Source organism: Misgurnus anguillicaudatus, chromosome 2, assembly GCF_027580225.2.
Source record: "Misgurnus anguillicaudatus chromosome 2, ASM2758022v2, whole genome shotgun sequence".
In the NCBI taxonomy this organism is placed as follows: Eukaryota; Metazoa; Chordata; class Actinopteri; order Cypriniformes; family Cobitidae; genus Misgurnus; species Misgurnus anguillicaudatus.
In genome coordinates, this window is record NC_073338.2 from 27,394,499 (window position 1) to 27,417,173 (window position 22,675).

The 22,675-nt window shown below is 37.0% G+C and overlaps 2 protein-coding genes across 7 annotated transcripts in view; both read right to left on the reverse strand.

Moving 5' to 3' along the window:
• The window catches only part of map4l (microtubule associated protein 4 like), a 61,680-nt gene extending 44,783 nt beyond the window's left edge, over positions 1-16,897 (reverse strand). For 5 of the 6 annotated variants that reach the window (XM_073875835.1, XM_073875818.1, XM_073875824.1 and 2 more), the window contains exons 1-5: positions 16,744-16,896; positions 7,190-7,374; positions 2,987-3,097; positions 2,806-2,895; positions 2,515-2,694 (exon numbers count right to left, since the gene is read on the reverse strand). In XM_073875835.1, coding sequence (XP_073731936.1) covers positions 2,515-2,694; positions 2,806-2,895; positions 2,987-3,097; positions 7,190-7,370 — 562 coding nt within the window. In that variant the 5' untranslated portion in view covers positions 7,371-7,374; positions 16,744-16,896. Of the gene's footprint in view, positions 1-2,514; positions 2,695-2,805; positions 2,896-2,986; positions 3,098-7,189; positions 7,375-16,743 lie in introns of all 6 variants that reach the window. The other variant, XM_073875829.1, reaches the window with a different exon arrangement.
• A 1,975-nt stretch (positions 16,898-18,872) lies between these two features.
• Positions 18,873-22,675, reverse strand: part of kcnh2a (potassium voltage-gated channel, subfamily H (eag-related), member 2a) — a 54,982-nt gene continuing 51,179 nt past the window's right edge. The window contains exons 13-15 of the mRNA XM_055202244.2: positions 20,515-20,710; positions 20,232-20,424; positions 18,873-20,150 (exon numbers count right to left, since the gene is read on the reverse strand). Of these exons, the coding sequence (XP_055058219.2) occupies positions 19,917-20,150; positions 20,232-20,424; positions 20,515-20,710 (623 nt within the window). The 3' untranslated portion in view covers positions 18,873-19,916. The remainder of the gene's footprint in view (positions 20,151-20,231; positions 20,425-20,514; positions 20,711-22,675) is intronic.

Below are 22,675 nucleotides of genomic sequence, written 5' to 3' on the forward strand. Positions count from 1 at the left end.
GCAAGGGACTGACTCAAGGCAAAAGACACAGAGAAGAGTTGTGTGATGTGAAATACCCTATATAATTCCCAGCACTAAAAATGTGAATTAAACAAACAAAGCCTTTGACAAGAAAGACACACATGTAAATGTAAATACTGAACACACAATGGTTAACTCTTTTCCTGCCAATGAAGAGTTTTTCCGGCAATCCGTATTTCCGCTATTATCCACCAGGTTATCCAACTTATAAAACCTGGAAGTATTCTCTTAGGGCAAACAGTTCAAACTCCGTGTAAGTTTTGAGGATCGCTCTGAATATGATCTCTATCAAAAGTCCTTCACAAAAATGGAATTATCTCAGCTTTTTGTTCAAAATTTGGTATTTTTAAAGAAACCTACCTATATTTGAGATGTGATAAAAAGAGAACAAGTAAAGCTAGGATGAAAAGTTTTTTTTCAGAGGATCTGTTCTTTTTATTTGATATATAGACCCTTTTACAGCCCACGTGATCAAATAGCCTGCGCACCGCATTTCGGCAACAGAAGTGGTGTTATTCCCCATTGGTTTTAACATGTTAACAACTCATCATCGTGTACAAACAGTAAAAGGGTCTATGTTTATATATTTAAAGAAGAACATTTTCTGGAAGGCATTACACTTTTGTGAAAATCGTAAAAAATGCTGCCGGTGGCTGGCAACTTTTTTATAAAAACACTGGCGGGGAAAGAGTTAACAATATTGTTAAAATTAAAGGCCAAACTCTGGACCATGTTTATGAGTACTATGTTTCATTCATTCAAGAATATCAAGAAGAATAATTTAATTTATTGCTCAACACTACTGGCCTTGTTCTAAATTATAGCTCTGTTTTAAAATGTAAAGAGGTGCATGTGGAGGGAGCATTTTAAGATTTTAAAGCATTTTTTTAAATGTGGCCCCTAAAATACCACATTTTGCTAAATTCTAATCACACATGTCCATTGCAGAAAAGGCAGTGTAACTAAAAACAACTTTATTTTAGACAATACTTGTGTTTGCTATGTGCTAAGATGTTAAACTGTACTTAAGCAAGGTGTTCTAAGTTTTGTAAGTTCACCAAACCCTGCCAGTCTACATCCAACAGGATCTTTGGTCTTCATCCATCAAAGAGTTATAAACAGACTCATAAAGGAAGTGCCAGTGACAGTAACATCTATATTTAAGATAAGGTCTAAAATGTAAAATACCTTTCTAAATTTTACTCTGGCTCTGGGCCAGAAGGCACATTACTCTTTTAGTTTCACGGTCATCACTCAAAAAGTAATATTACAGAGAGACTAAAGGGCCGTGTATACTTTTTTCTCCGTCCGACTCGCGAGTGCGCACATGTCCTCACAGCTTTTAAAGTATACTCACGTGGGCTTCACCGCGGCTATGCGGACACGTACGCAATACAAATTATTTCTTATTCAAATGATTACTCTACCAGGCTGTCAGGGCAGCACTGATTTGTGACATTTACAGCAGTGGTTCTCAAACTGGGGTCCGGGACCCCCAGGGGGGCCGCGAGATGGTACAAGGGGGGCCCCAGTTTTATGACATTTTAAAAAATAGATTAATTTATCATGAATTCTGTGTAATTAAACCTTAAAAAATAAGGCTACTAACCAACAGCACTACTTTGTATAACTAAACATGTTTTGTTTAATTAAAATGTTACATTTTAGAAAAAAAATTGTCGTAAATTTTCTTTGGGGGGGCCGTGAAGGAATGCACCATACACAAGGGGGGCCGCACACTGAAAAAGTTTGAGAACCACTGATTTACATTACACTAAAAATTACGGATAGATGAAGAAAAGTAGCGGATCCACCACTGCAAACAAAGTTTAAAACAAACATCAAGAAAACAAGAACAGGAATCAAACATTATGGTGACAAAAATGCTCCACAGCTTTCTGTTCTTGGAAAAAGTGAACATAAAAGAAGACAAGACGATGGTGTGTGTGCAAACGCTGTCTATTGCCTTTGTGTTATTGTTTGTAGTGGAGTGTCCTGTCTCAATATTTTCACAAACATGCACTGTTGTACGTGGACGAAAATCCGTACGCGTGATTTTAAATGTCAACATTGGCTTTCAGAGATCATGCACCCCGCCTTTAAGGAGGATGAATCGTTATGATGTCTCCCATTATAATGCACAGGTCGACTAAACATTATGCATTATGTAAATTGGACAATTTTTTTAGGAATTTTCCTAAATGTACCCTATTTAAACTATATACTCCCCTTATTTAATACCAAAGTTAACAGGCTAACTACTTTGGCTCGGTTTAGTAAAACCACTCTTAATATCAATGGGAACTTGAAGACCATGAAATATATGAAACACTTCTGTTATGACAATCTACTGATGAAGCATTTGTGTGTGATGACATGACAGCTGATATCTGATTGATAATAATCAAGACATGTTTAGGATTCATTTGTGTTAACGTCTGTCTTACCTTCTCTATCCTGCAGTGAAGTGTCTTAAATGGAGATAGACTTTACCTGGAGAATAATCCTGGCTGTTACGAGGACTTGTTTCACTTGGACTAGAAGTTATCTGGGATGGTTTGGGTGGTTCGTGGGCAAACAAGGGTGAAGTCTTTTTCTGAAGGTCAGGGGACTTGGAGTTCTGGAAAGGGGCCATGCCAATGTTAATATTCATAGCCACAGGCTGGGAGAACCCTGAAGCACAAAAAAGCAGATTGGTACTGCTTTAAAACTTAACAGAGCCTGAGATGTGCTGAAGCGAACCCATGATCTGTTAACAGAAGATTACAAAAATCCAGTGGTTACCCATATAAGAGTCCCTGCTGTTATCCTTCATTGTAGATCCCATCTGCTGGTGTCCCGTTTGGGCAGGCATTCCGATCATTGAGGTCGGGCCTGAAATTAGCAGAGCTGGGACTAAAACCTAACACAAGATTGAAGTATGCAACAAGATTGATGCATGCCAATTTACACGCGATGATCCCACCTGATTGAAAGTCATTCTTGTAGGCATACTGTCCAGGCGAACTAGGACGGATCTCTCCTTGAGGGTCTTGACGAAGACCCCCAGTCTGGCCTCCAGACATGAAGCCAGACCCTGAGAAAAAAGCCAAATAATACTGCATGTTAAACAATGTAAAAATACTCTGCTTTGATCAACCACACATACTGTTGAATGATCAATATGTTCACATCAAAATCGAAACTTCATTAGCAGCTAAATAGTTATAAACAAGCAACTTCAGATCTGTCTACTTTAATGTGTCCCCTGTCAAAGGCAGTTGGGTGCCCCTCAAAATAGGCCTAACAGGGCAAATGGAGATAAATGATACTGAGAAGATAGGACAGACTGGGACTGCAGGTCCGTTACCATAGATACACAACCAGCTGAGCCTGCTTTAAGTTTCTTTAGGCAAAGCGTTCTGTCAGCATCAAGAGACACTGACACGGAGAGCCAGTGCTGAAGAAGCATTAGCTCAGATACCAGCCTTGGGTTAATAATCGCGCTACCACAGGGCTGGGATGTATTAGTGCCACGCAATTATCTTGTTTGTGGAATAGGATGTATGTACATGTCATTGTGAGTCATGCGGTGGTCGTGTTATATTAGAAGAGATGCTTTGAAAATCTGTTAGCCATAGCCAGACCTTTAGGCGAATAGTGTTTTTGTACCTCAAGTTGTATGTTTAACTTCAAGCCCGGGGTAAAGTCTGTTTTTTATGTGTAGGCAAACATACGTGCACGGCCGAATGCACAGCCTTGTAAAGTATAGTTTATTTGACTCGTACGTGTACACATACGTTCGAAGCATGCATAAAAAACAGACTATACTGAAAGCTACAGGGCAGGGGCTTTCATTTTTTAAGCAAATAACACCCATGATCCCCTTTAAAGGAGCTGAAAGGCAGCAGGCCCAGAGTTATAAAACCTATTGTTGGGGTCTGACATCTAAATGTGTGCAGATTAATGGCCTTACAAAGGGAACTACATACAACAGCAAACTAGTCAAAGTATAAGCCGAAAAAATGGATGATCAGACTAAAAATAGCATTTTTTTGTCCCAGACAGGATGCACTTAGGCTGCTGACTGCCAAGTCATGCTGTGGCGAAGAGTCTCCTTTCTGCAGTTAGGAAAAGTTAAATATTACCTTCACCACAGAATCTACTGTCACATAATGTCATAAACCAGTACTGTACTGTGTTCCAGAACCGATAATATGGTTTACTATAAAAATAGTCTCTGGTATCCTCAGAATGTGTCTGTAAAGTTTCAACTCAAAATACACCACAGATCTTTTATATCATAATGTGACATTACATTGATAGAGGATCCCCAACAGCCTGTTTTGGGTGACTGTTGCGGTTTCAATGAGATTGCACAAAGAAGAATAGATGGATTTGTATAATAACAGGATGTTTCTGCACACACACTGGCGACTCATTTTCTGATAGAAACACATTTAAAAGTGCATTTTTTAGGTTGGGAGGGCTTTGAGTTAATTCAACTTAAAAATATTAGCTGACAAAACATTTTTAATTACCTAATGTAATTTAAGGCAACCAGGTAAGTTACTTTTTTACAGTCAATCCTTCCAGATAAACTAGAGTCTTCCACTACCATTTTTTTTTTGTGATTGTTGTGGGCAAAAATCCTTGATCTTGCGGCACGTTTTCTTAGAAAATGTGATGGAATATGCTAGATATTTAAGCAATTTTATGCGGAGAAATTGCGGGAACATGCAAAAATTGCTCACTGTAAAAAAAAACCCGTAGAAATTACAATGTTATTGCAGCTGGGTTGCCGGTAATTTACCGTTGATTTAAATTTATGTTATTTAATGGCAAGAGTTTGCTCAAAGTTAAATAAATTGTAAATATTAACAAGTCTTTATCTTTACAGAATAAAACTATACAATAACAGCCTCATGCAAAGCATTCTGGGAACCAGAAATCATCATCAACCTTTTTCAGTTTTTAGCTTCAGATTTTGTTTCCCAGAATGTTTTGCTCGATGACGTTATTTAGTTCCACTCTGTAAAGACAAAGAACAGCAAACGTTAAATGTTCATTCAACTTTGAACAAAATGTTGCCAGCAAATAACATAAATTTAAATCTACGATAAATTACCGGCAACCCAGCTGCAATTTCTACGGATTTTTTTTTACAGTGCTGCTAAGATATATGTGATTTTTGCTACGAACATGCGGGGATTATAAAATCACGCAAGCTCCATATATTTTGCACACGGAAATCTGCGATTTATGCTGTTAAAGTGTGGTGCATTTGAAAAAATGCGGCCCTCGCATAAATATGGCTGATTATGCATTGAATCATAATCACGTTTTGTGGAGGGACTGTACAGTAAGACACACTGAAAAATATAAAGGCTGGATTTACTTAAAAATATAGTGCATCCAATTTTGAAGTAAGTTTTACATGGAATTTTAAGCAATTTATGCAAAAAAGTTAATGCAAAAATGCTGCACTGTATTTTTAGTAAAAATACTAAAAAGCGTATTATTTTACAGTGCATGAAAAGATGAAATGTACTATTGATTTTCATGGTTCTTCCATGCATATAAATTATCATATTTTAAACAAAAAAGTTTTATGAATGACCATGACCAAAATAAAAATCAAAACTAAACAATTTTTTAGTTCACCACTTCACTCCTGAAAAAATGTTAGCTTACATATAATAAATTGTTTTTTTACAATACTAACACACTTATGTTCTCATAATATCAGTAAAATACAGCTTAACTTTCACCATTGATGTCTGTAAAATACAGCTGTCTGAAAATAAAGGTCATATGATAGCTCGAGCCATGCAAATGACTATAGAGCAATTTGCTGAAATCCAATTATTTTTATTTTATTAGAAGTTATCAGTTTATTAGATGTAAGCTGATATTAAAGTTATCATGATAAATAATTATATATGACATGGAAGTGCATGTGTAATATCATTATAGTTTTAAGTAGCAGCACCGTTATTGATTAATCTTTTCCACATGTACTTTGTTCTTTGGAAATGATCCTCCAAGCGCCTGTCAACAAACAACTCAAATGTTCCATAAATCTTTATTGCTCTGTCAATATCACAGCTTAATTTTCTCAGTGAAACCTTTTTGCTGAAAGTCAAAGGACCGGGGAAAGTTTCACCTTGGGACAGACACCATATATCTTTATATATCAGTGCCATTATTTGGTCTCAAGATGCACAAAAGTATTGTTTTCTGTAAGGTTTGTTTGTAAAAACTACTAAAATGTCATTAATCTAAACCCTGTCTGTGAAACCACCCCTTAATGTTTTATCAATGTTGGCAAGTTAACTCACCTATATATTAAATTATGATCATAACAAACTGAATTATATAAATACCATGTACTACTACAACTTTATGTCACTGATATCTACTGTAACATCAAATAAAGGACATTTCTTTTTAAATGGCAAAACTTAATTCTACCCATATTGACCCAATCTGGCCATGCTATACTGAGGAGGTTAACATTTCTACATATTACCTTACATGTGGAGAACATACAGTAAAAGACAATGCATAAATTTCCCAGGAAGGGATGAATTAATCCTTCAAGCCAAATGCACACATAGCTGTATCGTTTAGTTATTTACAGTACAGAAAATAGTTTGCTGGTAGCTAACCAACTTCATAAAAAGCTTCACTGTTAAACAATATCAGATTTGAACATATTTCTCCTCCAAGCCTTTTCCTTCAGTAGTGTTTCTATAGTGAACAGCAGGCCTAGACACAGCCACCATTAGTGCCGTATTGCATACTGTGTGATTCAACTGTGACAATGTGGCCTAGTACATACGTTAACAAACTAGTTTGAGAATAATCAGTGGTGATGGTTGTAATCCAAAAGGAAGGCTGACTTTCCCTCTGCTTGCCAGCAGCTTAAAGTTCATATACAGGTTTTCTTGGCAGCAGTGTTTAAGGCATCTGGAGGGGCTAAAATTCTTACATTATGTCTAGGCTTACACAAATAAAATAAAAACTCTAAATACTGAATGTTTTCATTATCACATAACTAACCTGAACAGCATGTGAAACCAGAATAGAAAAATAAAATAAATAATTTAAACATACATACACATTTTGTTTAGCCTATTATGTTGAGTTACCCATATCACTTTAAAAACTGCTCATGCAAACCTACCTTCCCTCTTTCCTTCCATCCCATCCACAAGGGGGCGATATTCTGTCTTTCCAACAGTCTCACCTACTTTATCATCAAAGGTCTGCGCCTCTAACTCTGCCATGAAATCTCTCTTCAACAGACTCTCCTGAGTTGTCTTAGGTGCGCCGCCTGTAAAGGCATCACGTAAACTGAAGTCCATTTTCCTGCAGAAAGAAGTGGGGGGCAATCAATCAAAACTGAGCAGGCTTGAACCTATTTGGCTGTGAACTTAGACTTATTAAAAGGAAATGGAGCTGAAAGGGCAAATACATTATTTTCTTTACACAGCAATCATGCTCCCGCAATAAAACTTTATTGGCCTAATGGCCTATTTTTTGTTCGCAACAATATAATGTTTGTAAAGTTAGCGTGGAACCTTTTAGATTTCCAATTGAATTTGGTACGCTGAGATATATAATTATGAAAAATGTTCACAATGCTTTAAGAAGTCAATCCATTCCAGTCAATCCCAGGCTAAAGTATAACTGAATAAAACAGATTATGCAACTTTACCTTCGCATTATGGTCTATTACAGTGACTTATGTAAATGTAATCGTACATGGCCGTGTGCTATGCATTAAAATCAGCAGCTGCTGGATGTGTCCCTCATAAAACACAGATATGGCATGACACAACTGTGGATAAAGGCAGGTGAACCTGCTTCAGGTTTAAGAGCAGTTTCTCAGTCCTTTAGCTGTGGGACTACAATTACACATGTCAGCTGATTTTAGCTAAACACAGTTTAGCCCTTTTGTCACTGCAAAAGTTTTTTTTGTACCCTGTATCTAAGAGTATTTATATTTAGATACATAGTTACATAGATACAAGTTAAATTATCTGACAATGGGGTAAGAAAATAAAACTTGGAATAAGTTTTTTTTTCTTACCCCATTGGCAGATATGTTTACTTGTTTTAAGTATAAACCTTTTAAATTTCATATTTTTTTTCTGTAAACAAGAAATATGAAGCCACTTTGCTTATTAAGTAAAGGTATATCAAATCTCAATTTAAGATTTCTTAGATATTTATACTGGAAAACAAGACAAAAAACGACATTGCTCACACAGATTACGAAAAATACATGAGGTGCCATGAAACATTTTGATAAAAAAGTAAATTCTATTAAAATAAGAAGCTTACAGTTACAAATATCTCTTCATGTATTATTTTGCACATGATTTCAAATGAAATCATACAAACCAATTTTGTTGTTTTTTCCACATTTAAGAGAAAGATTTTCATGAAAGCAATGTGTCCATGACTGGATTAAAAAGCTTCAGTGCATGTTATACTATAAACATATACAATAAAGAAACATTTGGTGATCATTGGTAATTGTATAGACAATAATAAGGAATATAAATGTGTCCAAGAAAAAAATTCTCATCCTCCGCAACAATTGTTTAAGCCCCCTAAAAACTAACATTAAAAAAATTTGTTGGAAGGGACATCATTGACAGTGACACTCAAGATGGCTACCAGGTAAGCAGTTCTTATTTTTTCTCTTCTGATAAAAGTTAAAATTTTGTTTGTCATAGTAACTAGACAACTTTTTAGTTTTCTTTACCGAAACATTTGTTTGTAAGTGTATATATTTAATGTAATATCATGTTGTGGTAATGACAATTTTTGATAATGACAATCTAAAAATTTTTAAATAATTCTATAGGAAATATTTTTTAAATCCTCAAAAAAAAAGTATTGGTTATAATAAGTTCAGACCTTAATCTTATATGTGCAAAAAAAATGGGCTTCAAGGGCTTTTTAAAAAAATCTGATGCTGGACACCTTCTAAATCTGGATTTCATGAGAATCACCCGTTTGCGTTCTCACAGAAGGCACTCTGGCAATTTTCTGGGATCAACGTTCTGCGTAAAAGGGTTTTGTTGATCTGGCACACCTTAGTGGGACTCAGCATTACCCCATTACTGTGATGCAAGCACAAGAAATTTCTCTTTAAAATGCAGAAACTGTACCACACATCTGGCTATATATGCATGTTTATAATGCTGTTCTCCATCATTTGATCATCATATGATCATTGCAGCACAATATTTGCCAGATTAAACTAGATTGCATGTGGTTTATAGATAAGATGCATATACGAGCACGCAAATAAGAGATTAAAGTAGGTAGCCAAAGAAAATATGTGACCACTAAACCAGTCATAAGTCGCACATGTGTTTTTGTAGCCAACAACCCATTGTATGGGACACAATTATAAAAAAATTTGCGCCAAAAATCATTAGGATATCAAGTAAAGATCATATTCCATTAATATATTTTGTACATTTCCTACCTTAAATAAACAAATAATCAAAAATGTATTATCATTAGTAATATGTGTTGCTAAGGATTTTCTCAACAATTAGATTTTTTGCACCCTCAGAGTCCAGATTTTCAAATAGTTGTATATCTCTACCAAATATTGTCCTATTCTAACAAAACATACATCAATTGTAAGTTTAGGCTACATTTACATGGAAAAGATCTGAAAAGAAACCGCAAAAGAACTGTTGCGTTATCACTTTTTATTCCGCGTTTATGCAAGCATATTGAGGGGGAAATCTGTGTGCATATGGTGATGAATAAGTGTGAGATATTCGTTGTAGTATGCACTCCAGGCGGCTAGGAGGCAATGTGAAGCACTGACACACAACAACACCAAGTCCGTGTGCTTGCGTACAACCTTCTTCCTGGTTCTCCCAGGTCACGTCCAAAGCCGTCTGGCTAGCCTCCGACGAATTGGCGCATCAACAGTTTCACTGAGGTAATTAATGCGCCTTCTCTGATCAGTAATACTAGCTGTGAATATTTCATTCAACTGCTGGAAAGACTCTTGTATATTTATCAGAGCTGCTATGGCAACTTGAAGGTCCGACGTATGGAAATAATCCGACATGTTTGTTGTTATTTTCCTGAACTGGCGCATGCCTGTGACGTAAACGCGTACGCGACGACAGCCACCATGAGCAGACTTTTGCATTTTTACTCTCTAGACGAGAACGTGACGGTAGATCGTTTTTAAGATTTCCACTCTGAAGGGTGGTTTCACTTTTTTGCGTTTTTAAGCCCCCAAAACGCCGTCGCCGTGTAAACGAAAGGCACATCCGATAAAATATTTTTACGTTTTCACACTCGAGCGTTTTCGTGTAAACAGGCCCTTATTTATTAAGATGAGGTATAAATCTAATTTTCAAAAAATTTACCCCTATAACTGGTTTTGTGGTACAAGGTCACATGATAAAATAAATGATCCAGAATGAGGAAGAAAGATTTATTGTGCTTTAGCCTAAGGCAGCATGTTTGTTTGCCATTGCAAAAGTTTATCTGTGACCTATTATTTCTACAACCCTACGCACCTATAAAGACCCTAATATAACACTGTATTGTTCACCAAAAGTCTTAAAACTGTTGCATGACAAACATAAAAATCATCACCACCCAAAGCAGCAGGGGGCAAATGAGTAAAAAGCTAAACAAATCTCTGCAGTGGTTTTCGTCCGTCCAGTATAGACATTAATATGATTACGCAAGTCTGATCGAAGATAAACAGGGGATTAAAATGCTGCTCCCCCAGAATCTAACCAAAATCATTACACTTTTCAGCTATTGGTTGATCTTTGACATCACCACTCATCCTCAGCCCTGTCTGCAAATCTGTTCCCTCCCCTCTTTCTGTTGATATCCTGATGGATGGTAAGAGGTCCAGCTGGTCCAAAAAAAGAAGGGATTAGAGCCAGCATGATTTCCCCATTTGAATCTGTCGGCTGAATTGAATGCACTCAGCATCAGCCCAAAAACACTTACTGGAATCAGCTGTTACTGTACACAAAGCTCACATACACAAAGAGCATTGCACAATAAGAACATAAAACATTGAGCAAAACAAAGACTGTAAAGCTTAAAATGAGTTATTACAGGCACATTTTAGTATGTAGATCCCCCAGCACCAATGATATATTGAACATGGCATGGGAAAAAATCCTGATCGTTGATTCAAGGTGATACTCGTTCATTTTCAATTAAGGCCTTAGAATAAGAGAACAATTCCAAACATATGGCATACTGTCATATTGTGCTGTCTCCTAGTCCTAAGGCTTAACCATTCAACCATGTCAAATGAGTCACAGGTACATTACTGCTGAGATCTAAGCCCACACACAGTCCTCTGCCATTCTGTGATTCAGCAATTTTTCACTGTGCCCTGCATGATGGCACCAGCCCTGGCACAGAGTGGCATCTCTCTGTATTTTAAAGGAACCACTCCTGTAAACAGGTTTAATCAAAATGCACGTGTGTTGTTGTATATGTATGTGGGTAAACTGTTAAAAAGATTTAAGAAAAACTAAGGAACTGAATATTAATTGTATGATATGAGTAAATCATGCAATGTAAGACAAAATCATATACGCTGAATCTACATTTTATAAATTAAGATATTATTACTGCACAAATACTGTACAGTATCAATGGCCAGAATGTCACTGATAATATCCCAGATTATTAAAGCAAGGCACAAAGCAAAATCTGCATTAGTGTGATTCAGTAGTTAACCAGACACTTAGTAGATAACCAGACTATCTACTTAAATGTTCATCGAGCCAAATAGTATCAAATCAGAACAGTTTCTGGCAGCATACACTCCATCATTATTCGATTTAAAGAAGAACAGAAAGCGCACAAGTGTTTCGGGCCGGCATTTGACAGTGTTGCTGTGTATACGCTGTATACCAAACATTCCTGTATGAATGCACACAGAATGTGGGATGGGGGTCTGACTCAATGTGTCCTATTGTGTGACAAAGCCATTGAGCATGTAGTTACTGGCTGCCACTTATTGTGACAGGATTTATGTATATCTGCACCACTGCCCATCTCTGTCTGTCTCTCTTCAAATTATTATGAAGGTAAAGCGAAAAACCCAAAAAGTAAAGAAACCTGTCGAAATACTGTCACTCAAACTATGTCGTTTTTACCAGGTAACCTTAATCATAAAACCTGGTTACGTAACAGATAATTGAAAAAAATGAGGTCAGGTCGACAAGCAAACATGAACCTTTAGTGAGGTGTGATCCAAATATTGTAATACTCATTCTTTTACACTACATACAGTAGAGTCCTACGGCTTACATCACATTATAAATGCAAAGTGATACTATCTTGTAAAGAATTTACCCATGGTCAAGGCAAAACAGTGGAGGGGGTGTCTGTTCATATTAGAATCAGACACCATCAAGGAGGGGAATGATAATTATGTATGACGGGATACAGGGCATCACAACAAGCCAGCTGCCCTGGCCTGACACCCCAGAAATACAATGGTCCAACAAACAGCACACCATCTTACTTAGCTTTAAGTTTCTTGCGACATATGGTGACACTGTTCGGTTATATAATTTCAGCAGTAATTTTTGAGGCCAGGGCATTGACGGTGTAGAGTATATTTGTTTTCTTTTTGGTACTTTACCAGAAGTGTGAGAAATAAATCTTAAAACGATTTCATTATAAAGATAATTTTAACAAGAACTATATTAGTGTTCACAACAACAGATGATAGCTATGTTTATTTTTAACTCGCACACTGCATTTCATTTAAATCTACAAACCCTTTAAATTCCATACGCATTGGCCGATAATGTTTTATCATTCATCAGCTGGAAGAAAATCACTCTGAAAGTGATCCCAACAATTAGGGATGCACCGATATGGAAATTTTGGCCGATACCGATAACCGATAACTCTTTATATTTGGGGGGCGATAACCGATATATATATACAGGCCGATTAATATGCATATTATTTTCACAAGGAATCAAAACTTAGGTAGGACAACATTCTCACCATGTACCTATTACGGAAAAAAGCAGGTGCGCTTTGGTTTTAAATAACGTTGACATGCTCACCAGAATTTGTCACCAAAGAGCTATCAGGTATGTTCATAGTTAAAGAGCACCTATTGTCCCATTCATGTTTTTAAAATTCCTTTGTTGTGTAAGTGTGTATTAGTACATGTTAACAATATGCAAAAGGTACCAAAACCCCAAATTAAAGTATGACACGAGTTATCATCTCCAACGTAAATCTCTTTTCTTGGACTACAACAAACAAACGAATTGTAGGCAACAGTTTACTTCCTGGGATTGGTGATGTAGAAAAGAACAACATTATCGGACTCAGAGCCTGTAAGTTAACTCCTGTTAGCATCCAAATCTTTCAAACATGGTAAGGAGCGTCACATTTCCATCTGCCGTCAGAGGTATTCAGACCAATCACAACGTACTAGGGATGTAACGGTATCAAAAATTCACGGTACGGTAGTATTTCGGTATGATGCCCACGGTACGGTAATTATTGAAACATTTGCAGGAAGAAGAAAAAACAAATGAAGACTTGGAAAAAACTCCCATATGTGTTTATTAAACAAGACTGAACATTACAATGTACAAAGTGTAGTGAAGTGTTTACAATTTTCATAAAAAGGACAGAAAAATTAAGTTTCATTTTAGTTTGTCGACTTTAAACAACTCCCAATAAGTCAGGTTTTAAGAATTGAGTGACTCCCTCAATTGACCTAGTTTTTATTATTATTAATATTAATGCTAATGCTTGGTACTCCTATGAAAGCAACGGTTGTGATTGTAGAATCAAGAAAAGATGATGGGTTTTAAGATGGGTCAATTCCTGAAAACAAAAGCAACCCAGTAAAAAATGAAAATTGCTTACTTATTGTAGCTGGACTTAGAGCTGAGGTCAGCTCACTTAATACAGGGGCGCGTTTCCAAATCGGAAGTCTGCAGCCTCTATGGGTCGCATTTGTAGGCTGCATACGTAATGAAGACCGTCTTATTTCAAAATATTAACATTTTTTAAGTTGACTATTATTCTTATTTAATCGTATATTATTGTAACACGCCTATGACTTGCGAATAATACTCAGTTAACTTAAATACACCAGGCGTTTAATGACGGATGCAGCCTGCATATGCGATCTAAGGAGGCTGCAACCTTCTAATTGAAAAACGGCATACACACTCTGCTCATTCACGGATTTACTCACTCGTTTTTTGAATGTCCATCACATTTTGTCCTTCCTCGTTTCTTGTCACAGCGAACGCTAACTTTTTCGACACATCAGATTTAAAGTCCGTGTTTCTTTTGCTTCCGCCATTGCCGCTTGTAGAAAGGAGGCGTCAGAGTAGCACGCATGGGATTATGGGAATTGTAGTTCCCGCGTCCCTCCACTCGCTTTACTTGACCGGAAAAAAACTACACGTGTTGCCCGGAAGACCTAACGTTTTACCGATCATGTGACCACGGTGGTACCGGGAAAATCTTCTACCGCAATACCACGAAATTTATAATACCGTTACATCCCTACAACGTACAGATTAGCTGGCCAATCAGGGACACAGCGCTTTTCAAATCCGTGCGTTTCAGGAAGAGAGTGAAATTTGGAGCTACAAAAATGTACGGTATGTGGAAAAAGAATGTGTTTTTTAACCATAAACCACGCAAACACATTGTATTTTACCAAATACACAAAATAACATTGGTTTTTAGCAATGAAATAGGTGCTCTTTAATAAAGCAATAAGCTAGCCTGTTCATTGGTCCATTGGGTCGGATTGCTTTCACACTTATTACGAAGCACTCTAGTGCAGTGTTTCCCAATCCTGGTCCTCGAGTACACCCTTCCAGAAAGTTATAGATGTCTCCTTATCTAACTCACCTGATTTTACTCAATAGCTTGTTAGAGAGACATGTTATCCATTCTGGAAGGAGACTGATTAGTTGAATCAGGTGTTTTAAATGAGGAGACATCTAAAACTTTCTGGAAGGAAACACTGCTCTAATATGTTTGCATTTGGGCCAGTTGTTTTAGTGCGGATCTGAGCGCGATTGCAGTGTTCACATATGCCAGTGGTTCTCAAACTTTTTCAGCGTGCGGCCCCCCTTGTATACAGTGTATTTGTTTGCGGCCCCCCCAAAGAAATTTTGTTCTAAAATGTAACATTTTAATTAAACAAAACATATACAATTATTCAAAGTAGGGCTGTTGGTTAGTAGCCTTATATATTTTTTGGTTTAATTACACAGAATTCAGGAAAATTCATGTATTTTATAAAATGTCATAAAACATGGGCCCCCCTGGCATCATCTCGCGGCCCCCAGTTTGAGAACCACTGAAATATGCCTTGAACCAAACCAAGGGAGAAAACACACTGACACAAAGACTAAGGTCTGAAAACACCTTAATACAGCAATGATTCAAACAACTACATCTGTGCAGAAAGTATTACTGTAAATTAGAAATATAACAAAACAAAGGCAAGGGCTCCACAATACTGAAAAAAAGGGATATGTGATAACTTGCTTAATAATCAGTAATTATTTAAAGTTAATAAAAACTGAAAATTATATATAAAGCATACATGTCCCATATTCTTCCTGGAAAAGAAGCATCACTGTTACTCTAGTCTATCGGTTACCTGCATCGACCTAAAATATGGACTATATGTATACTTTCTTAAGTATTAAAATCTTTCAGTTATTGCAAATCATTACGATAATAAGCATATTGCAATATGCACATTTGCAATATTTCTGTTTATCTTCCAGTCCTAACGTAGGCTCATGTTAATACTTTTCCATGTTCTCACCTGTTATTGATCAACAATACAACTTGAAAGATATTTGATAGAAGGAAATAACCTATACTGGGAAACAAAGCCTGCCTCAATAAATAGGGGAAAAAAATTAACAATAACAAAATATATGGGGGGTGTGGTCAATGAAAACACCACAAAGTTATTTCTCTGATTGAGATGATTTGTTATATCACATAAAAAGAGCACAGTCACGTTTTATGATTGCCATGCTCCAGCCAAACATACTGTACATGACCTTCAATGTACCGGATCGTGGGTTTCATTTCAGATCGATGTTACAGTGTGACGCATGTTCAAAAGGCATGTTGAGGGGTGCACTGCAGAAAGCCTACACGCATTAAACGCGCTACTATCTATGGCAGATCTTTTATAACAAGCGACGCGACAAACACAAGGCTCCCAATTATAATCAACGAAAGCGTTGTTTCAGTTTGCAGTCTATGATTGCAAGTGATGTAACTAACTACAGCAGATTTGGAAACAGGGTTTCTCATGGCTATGGTGGGATGCAGCAGACACCTGTCCAGAGCATCTCCAAAACTGCGGCAGTACCCAAACAAAGAGAAATCTCGGTATATCGACACATTTATGAACAACGTTTGCAAACGTGCAGAGACTGTCACTACGCATCGTTTATGTACATCGCATAATAAAGCTTCAATAACAATGACTAACGCCTGCCAAGCAGCGACTGCCATTGACTGAATCAAAACCCTTGTGACTCCGAAGCGTGCATAACGGGCTGATTCAATGACTCATTTCTGTATTCACTGTCATTATTAGCTCTTTATGCATATGGCGTCAAAATGTTTTCTTATATCAAGCAGCGCAAGAGAGGGTTAACGTCAAAACGCACTTACCCGTTGTTGTTTTTAAATTCAGTACGATGTAGTCTTGGCCGATGTCTCGTGCAGTGCGCTTCTGTGATCGCAAAACAACGCACCGCCCCTTGATTCTTCCATCCAATCACAATAAAGTCGTCCAAAGCAAGTTTTACTTCGTGCGGCGCTGCGCAGATTGAACGGCTAATGACATCAAGTACCGCGAGAGCGAGTCGAAAACGCAGCGCTCTCGCGGTACTTTAATATCATAAGCTGATCGGTTTGCGCAACGCCGCATGAAGTCGAACACGTCGTGTCTTTAACCCGCTAGTCTGCTTTTAGTTTGAGCATCCTCTCGATTATTAAAGTGTCCCTCCCAGCATTGATGGACAGTAAATAGACACAACCAGTGCGTTGATGTAGATAATAGACAGCGGTTTTACCCAATCAGCGCATAATAAACAGTGTAGGCTGCCGAATTGCTACTGAATAAAACATTTTTTACGGCTGTGTGGGCGTGGTTCGTTGAATCCGGATCTATCAGAACAGTTGATTTTATGGAAGAAGAGCAAGAAGAGCATTTTTTGAGCAACCAGACTAGATTTGTAATGGAAAGTATAGCCGAAGTATCCATAGTCATGGTTTACTCATAAGTAAATAGTCTTGATTTACATTGGATTTTGATGGCTAAAAAGATTTTTCAAAGCTCAATTGTTGCCTGCTTTTATGTTTTACCTATTTCTTAATGCAATAAACCTACATAATGTTAAGAACATTCTGTGAAAATATAACCTTGATATCTTTAAAAGGGCCATGGCACAAGACTTTTTAAGTCAAATAAATCTTTGGTGTCCCCAGAGCACATATGTGAAGTTTTAGCTCAAAATACCATATCAATAATTTATTATAGCATTTTAAAATTGCCACTTTGTAGGTGTGTGCAAAAATGTGCAGTTTTGGGTGTGTCCTTTAAAATGCAAATGAGCTGATGAAATTCAAACACTAATCACAATGATGGTGGTTTGTTGCAATTAAAACTCAATTGTGCTTTTCTCTGCACTAAATGGGAGTGATGTGGTTGTATAGTGCAGATTAAGGGGTGGTATTATTATAATAAGAGCTCCTTATGACATCATAAGGAGAGACGAATTTCAACGACCTATTTTTTCATGTGCTTGTAGAGAATGGTTTACCAAAACTAAGTTAATGGGTTGATCTTTTTCACATTTTCTAGGTTGATAGAAGCATTGGGGACCCAATCATAGCACTTAAACGTGGAAAAAGTCAGATTTTCATACCATGGCCCCTTTAATTCTGACTAAGATCATGTCAAAGATTGAAATCAATATGAAATTAATGAGTGAAATCAAACTTTGATGCTCCTAATCTCATTAATCTCTAATTATAGACTGAGACATTAGCCTGGGTTTCACAGACAATGTCACAATTACAGTTTAGCTTGATGTAATGACACATGCTTGTAGTGTACATATTAAAAACAAGCACAGAATCACTCTTAAGCACAAGTTCAAATATATAAATAGTGTGGAAAACTGAAGGGTAAACCCTGTACCTTGAAAAAATTTAAATTCACTACCATCAATTTTAGTCACGATAATAGATTTCATAACTTTTGTTGGTAGCAGGATGCAGAATTTGTGACATTTAAAAGGGACATATCATGAAAATCTGACTTTTTCCATGTTTAAGTGCTATAATTGGGTCCCAGTGCTTCTATAAACCTAGAAAATGTTAAAAAGATCAACCCGGTAACTTAGTTTTGGTAAACCATTCTCTGCAAGCAAGTGAAAAAATAGGTCACTGAAATTTGGCTCTCCTTGTGATGTCAGAAGGGGATCTTATTATTATAATACTACCTCGTAATCTGCATATCCGACCACGGCACTGCCAGTGCAGAGATCAGCTCATTTGCATTTAAAAGGACACACCCAAAAACAGCATATTTTTGCTCACACCTACAGAGTGTCAATTATCTATATGGTATTTGAGCTAGAACTTCACATACATAAATAAATCTACACTAAAGATTTAATTGACATCTTAAAAAAGTCTCTCCGTGAAATGTCCCCTTTAATTTTGGGGACAAAAATGCTTAATGATAGAAACACAGTTATGACAGAATATTCCATTTCAATCTTGGTGAGTGCTTGATCAACTACAGTAAACATTTGGATGACTTTATTTATTTGGTGTGAATATGATCCAAGTTCATAGATCAAATCTGCACAGTAGTCAATTTATAGTAACCTAACAATAAATACTCCTACACAAGATATTGCAATAAATTAATAAATACATTATAACATTCCCAACTATACTCCTTTTATAAATGTCACATTTCATAATAATATCTTTCTTGAAAGGTATAATTTACTACTAAATGTGTCTGTCATATTTACTACACTAACTCCACTGCTGATATGGATGTTTAACATATGATTTTAATTGATACTTTCTAAATCACATTCTACACATAATTTGACCCTTTGGTCAAACAGATGATTATGTTTAGTGATAATATACTTCTGTGCAGCGAAAGATATTAACACATGCTTTCAGTCATGCACTTTAAAGAGCTGAGTCATATTATACAGCAGGTATCAAACTTTCCTGGAGGTATTTCATCTACATGAGATGAGCTTGTGTTCTGCCACCTGAGATACATTTTTTTTCTTTGTGTTCATAAACTGAACCAAGGTTTAAACCTTAACTGGTCAGATGATTGGTCAGTGCAGTGTATTGTTTCGTCGGACACCTTTCGATACAGACAACACACAAAACTGCATTATTAAAAAACTGATATGCTAATACAAATCATTGCATTTATGGCTCAAAATAACAAATGAACACTTTTGTAAAATAAAACATTTTCAGCGAGAGACAGGTAAAAACTATATTGTTAGACCAGCTAACACATACTTGCCAAACTAAAGGGATGTTAATTTTGACTCTACGCTTCTGAGGTAATTAATATGAACCTGAAGTAGGAGGGACTTTCTGCTTTTAGGTGGTCCTTCAGTTTGTAAGCATTGTGATGCTAAAACAAAAACTTCACTCCTAACTCCCAGGATCAGAATCGTATTTGGGAATCAAACCCTTTTAACTGATGTTGTATCGGCTTTGTGACCCTCATCAGACACCAAATCAAGCCTTGGTCCACCTTGTAAATGATGAACTGTTCCAAGAGGCTCCTATAAATGATCATCTCCTTGTTCGGCCTGCTGCGCATCAGTGTGCGCTGTAAGATCATCTGAGAGGTTTGCTGAACTCTGGCCTGTGCTATGCGGCCATGTCCCTGTATTTGTCTGGTTGAGGGCCTGACCATCAGAGGAGGGCTGTAGGGAACATTCTAGTAGCTCCATCGCCCCAGTCATGCTTTCATTTGACTTTTTAGGGCTGTCAGCAAAGTCCTGTGGATGAAGTATCTTGGGAAAGACACAAAAAGATTAGAAATTTGAATTGGCTATGAGATTTTCATTCTTGTAGTTCAACAATGACTGTGATACCTGAGAGGGAATGTCCGGTGTTTCTGTTTCTAAAGGGTTGACAGGCTGAACCAGTTTTTGGCCTGGTTTGGGTGGATTTGCAGATGCTTCTACCGGAGAAGTCACAGAGCTGTAGGCCGGTGGAACCTGCACCATCTGCCTCTGAAGCAACTGCATAATGGCCCCGATGTCCGTCGACATGCGCTTCTCAAGTCTTCAAAAGACCACAAACCTAGCTTAAAATCGATAGCTATAATGATTCATAGATCATTAAAAAAGTGAAAAACACACTATTGGATCTCACCGATGGAGCTGTCTCTGCATCAGTTCCAGTCTGTTCTCTACCTCCATGCAATGGAGCTGAGGAACATTGTGCAGGACCATATTGGATGGAACTGAAGATGAAGGGAAGGATATGCTGTGGCTGGGTACTTCCTGGTACTGATGGCCACGATTCTCCCCCCAAAAACTGAACATGTTTGAGACGCCTGAAAGAGTTCCTAAATTAGGATAAGGTTAAAGTAATTTCAACATTACGCATTAACTGCACTTATATAATTATCTTAATATATTTATTACATCTTAAGATATATAATAGTTGCATAAGATCATTAATCTAAGGGTGTGGGTATGGGTTTGAATGACACCCATTCAGACTCACTAAAACTTTCTTTACAGACCTTGTAAAGTACTATTATGGGACAGAAATGTCCCTATTGCTGTATGCTTGATCAATCAATCAAAAATATGGTATTTTTAGGTGTAGCTGAAACAGCCAAACCCATTAATAAGAGGGGTGTGTTGACATACTTTCAGCAATGAAAGTTTTATTCTTTTTTTGTGTAATTTTCTTAATCAGCCTTTTACGGTTACCCAATATAATATATACATAATACACCTTAAAGGGACATTCCACTTTTTTTGAAAATATTCAAATTTTCCAGCTCCCCTAGAGTTAAATATTTGATTTTTACCATTTTGGAATCCATTCAGCCGATCCCCGGGTCTGGCGCCACCACTTCTAGCATAGCTTAGCACAATCCATTGAATCTGATTGGACCATTTAGCATTGCTAAAAAAAAACCCAAAGAGTTTCGATAATGATATTACGCAGCAGCCGAAAATAGTCCCCTTAGCAACTTTCAATAGCAGGGGACTATTTTCGGTCACTGCGTAATATCATTGCGCCTACTGCAGCCATTCCTTGATTATTACACCAGAATGAGATTATAGTAGGCATATCTGCCTAGAAAATCCCAACTTTTAATTTTCTGTCAGTCTTAGTACACGATGTAACTACAGAAGGGTCACGTTATAAATAGAAAAAATATAGAAACTCTTTGGTTACTTTTGAGCGTGACGCAGAGAAGCTTATCCATGCTTTTATGACCTCTAGAATAGACTATTGTAACTCGCAACTCGGGGGATGCCATGCAAATCAAGTAAACAAGCTTCAGCTAGTTCAAAACGCTTCCGCAAGGGTACTTACTCGATCTAAAAAGTACGACCACATAAGCCCAATTCTGGCATCTTTACACTGGCTACCAGTTAAATATCGCATACAATTTAAAATATCACTACTCACCTACAAAGCTTTAAATGGCCTAGCACCCTCATATCTTAGAGAATTACTATCAGAATACAATCCATCACGCACACTACGGTCACAAAATTCTGGTCTCTTGATTATCCCTAGACTATCAAAAGTGTCTAAAAGTGGAAGGTCATTTTCCTACTTAGCCCCTAAGCTCTGGAATGATTTACCAACCGATGTCCGAGAATCAGACACAGTCGATAATTTTAAATCTAGACTTAAAACTTTTCTCTTCAACAAAGCATTCGCATAATTTGTCTAGTAAAAGTACTTAACTCGAAATAGTTATTTGTACCGAACAAAGCACTCGCGGTCATAAAACAGACCAACCAAATAAATAAATAAAAACCTTATCTTAACGTATAGTCGGATTGCGATTTTGGAACTTTCGTGTTCTTGTGAATAGTATGCCATACAAACCCGTTTGCCACTGAACCTGCATTAACGACGACAGTGGGGCATCCGGCCTTAGTCAAACGGGTTGGCACGTACGGTTGGGTTGGTAGGGCCCTATAAAATCCGTTTTATTTTTTCCCAAATTCCGTTTTATTTTTTCCCAAATTCCGTTTTCTCCGTTTTAATTTTTGCAAATTCCGTTTTATCCGTTTTCATTTTTGGCAATTATATTTTTTACCCTTTACTTTTATTTTAGTCATAAAAAGAGTGTGCCTTTAATGTTAATGATTAAAATGTAAATGATTTGGGGGAAAAACTGGATAACAGAATTACTATAAAAAGACTATAAAAGATGCATTTACACACGCACATACACACGCACATGCGCGCGCTCACACACACAACTCAATTCAATTCAATGCATTGTTTAGTGTTGTTGCAGGAGGCTACAACAAGGTGTCAAAGCAGTGGTGCC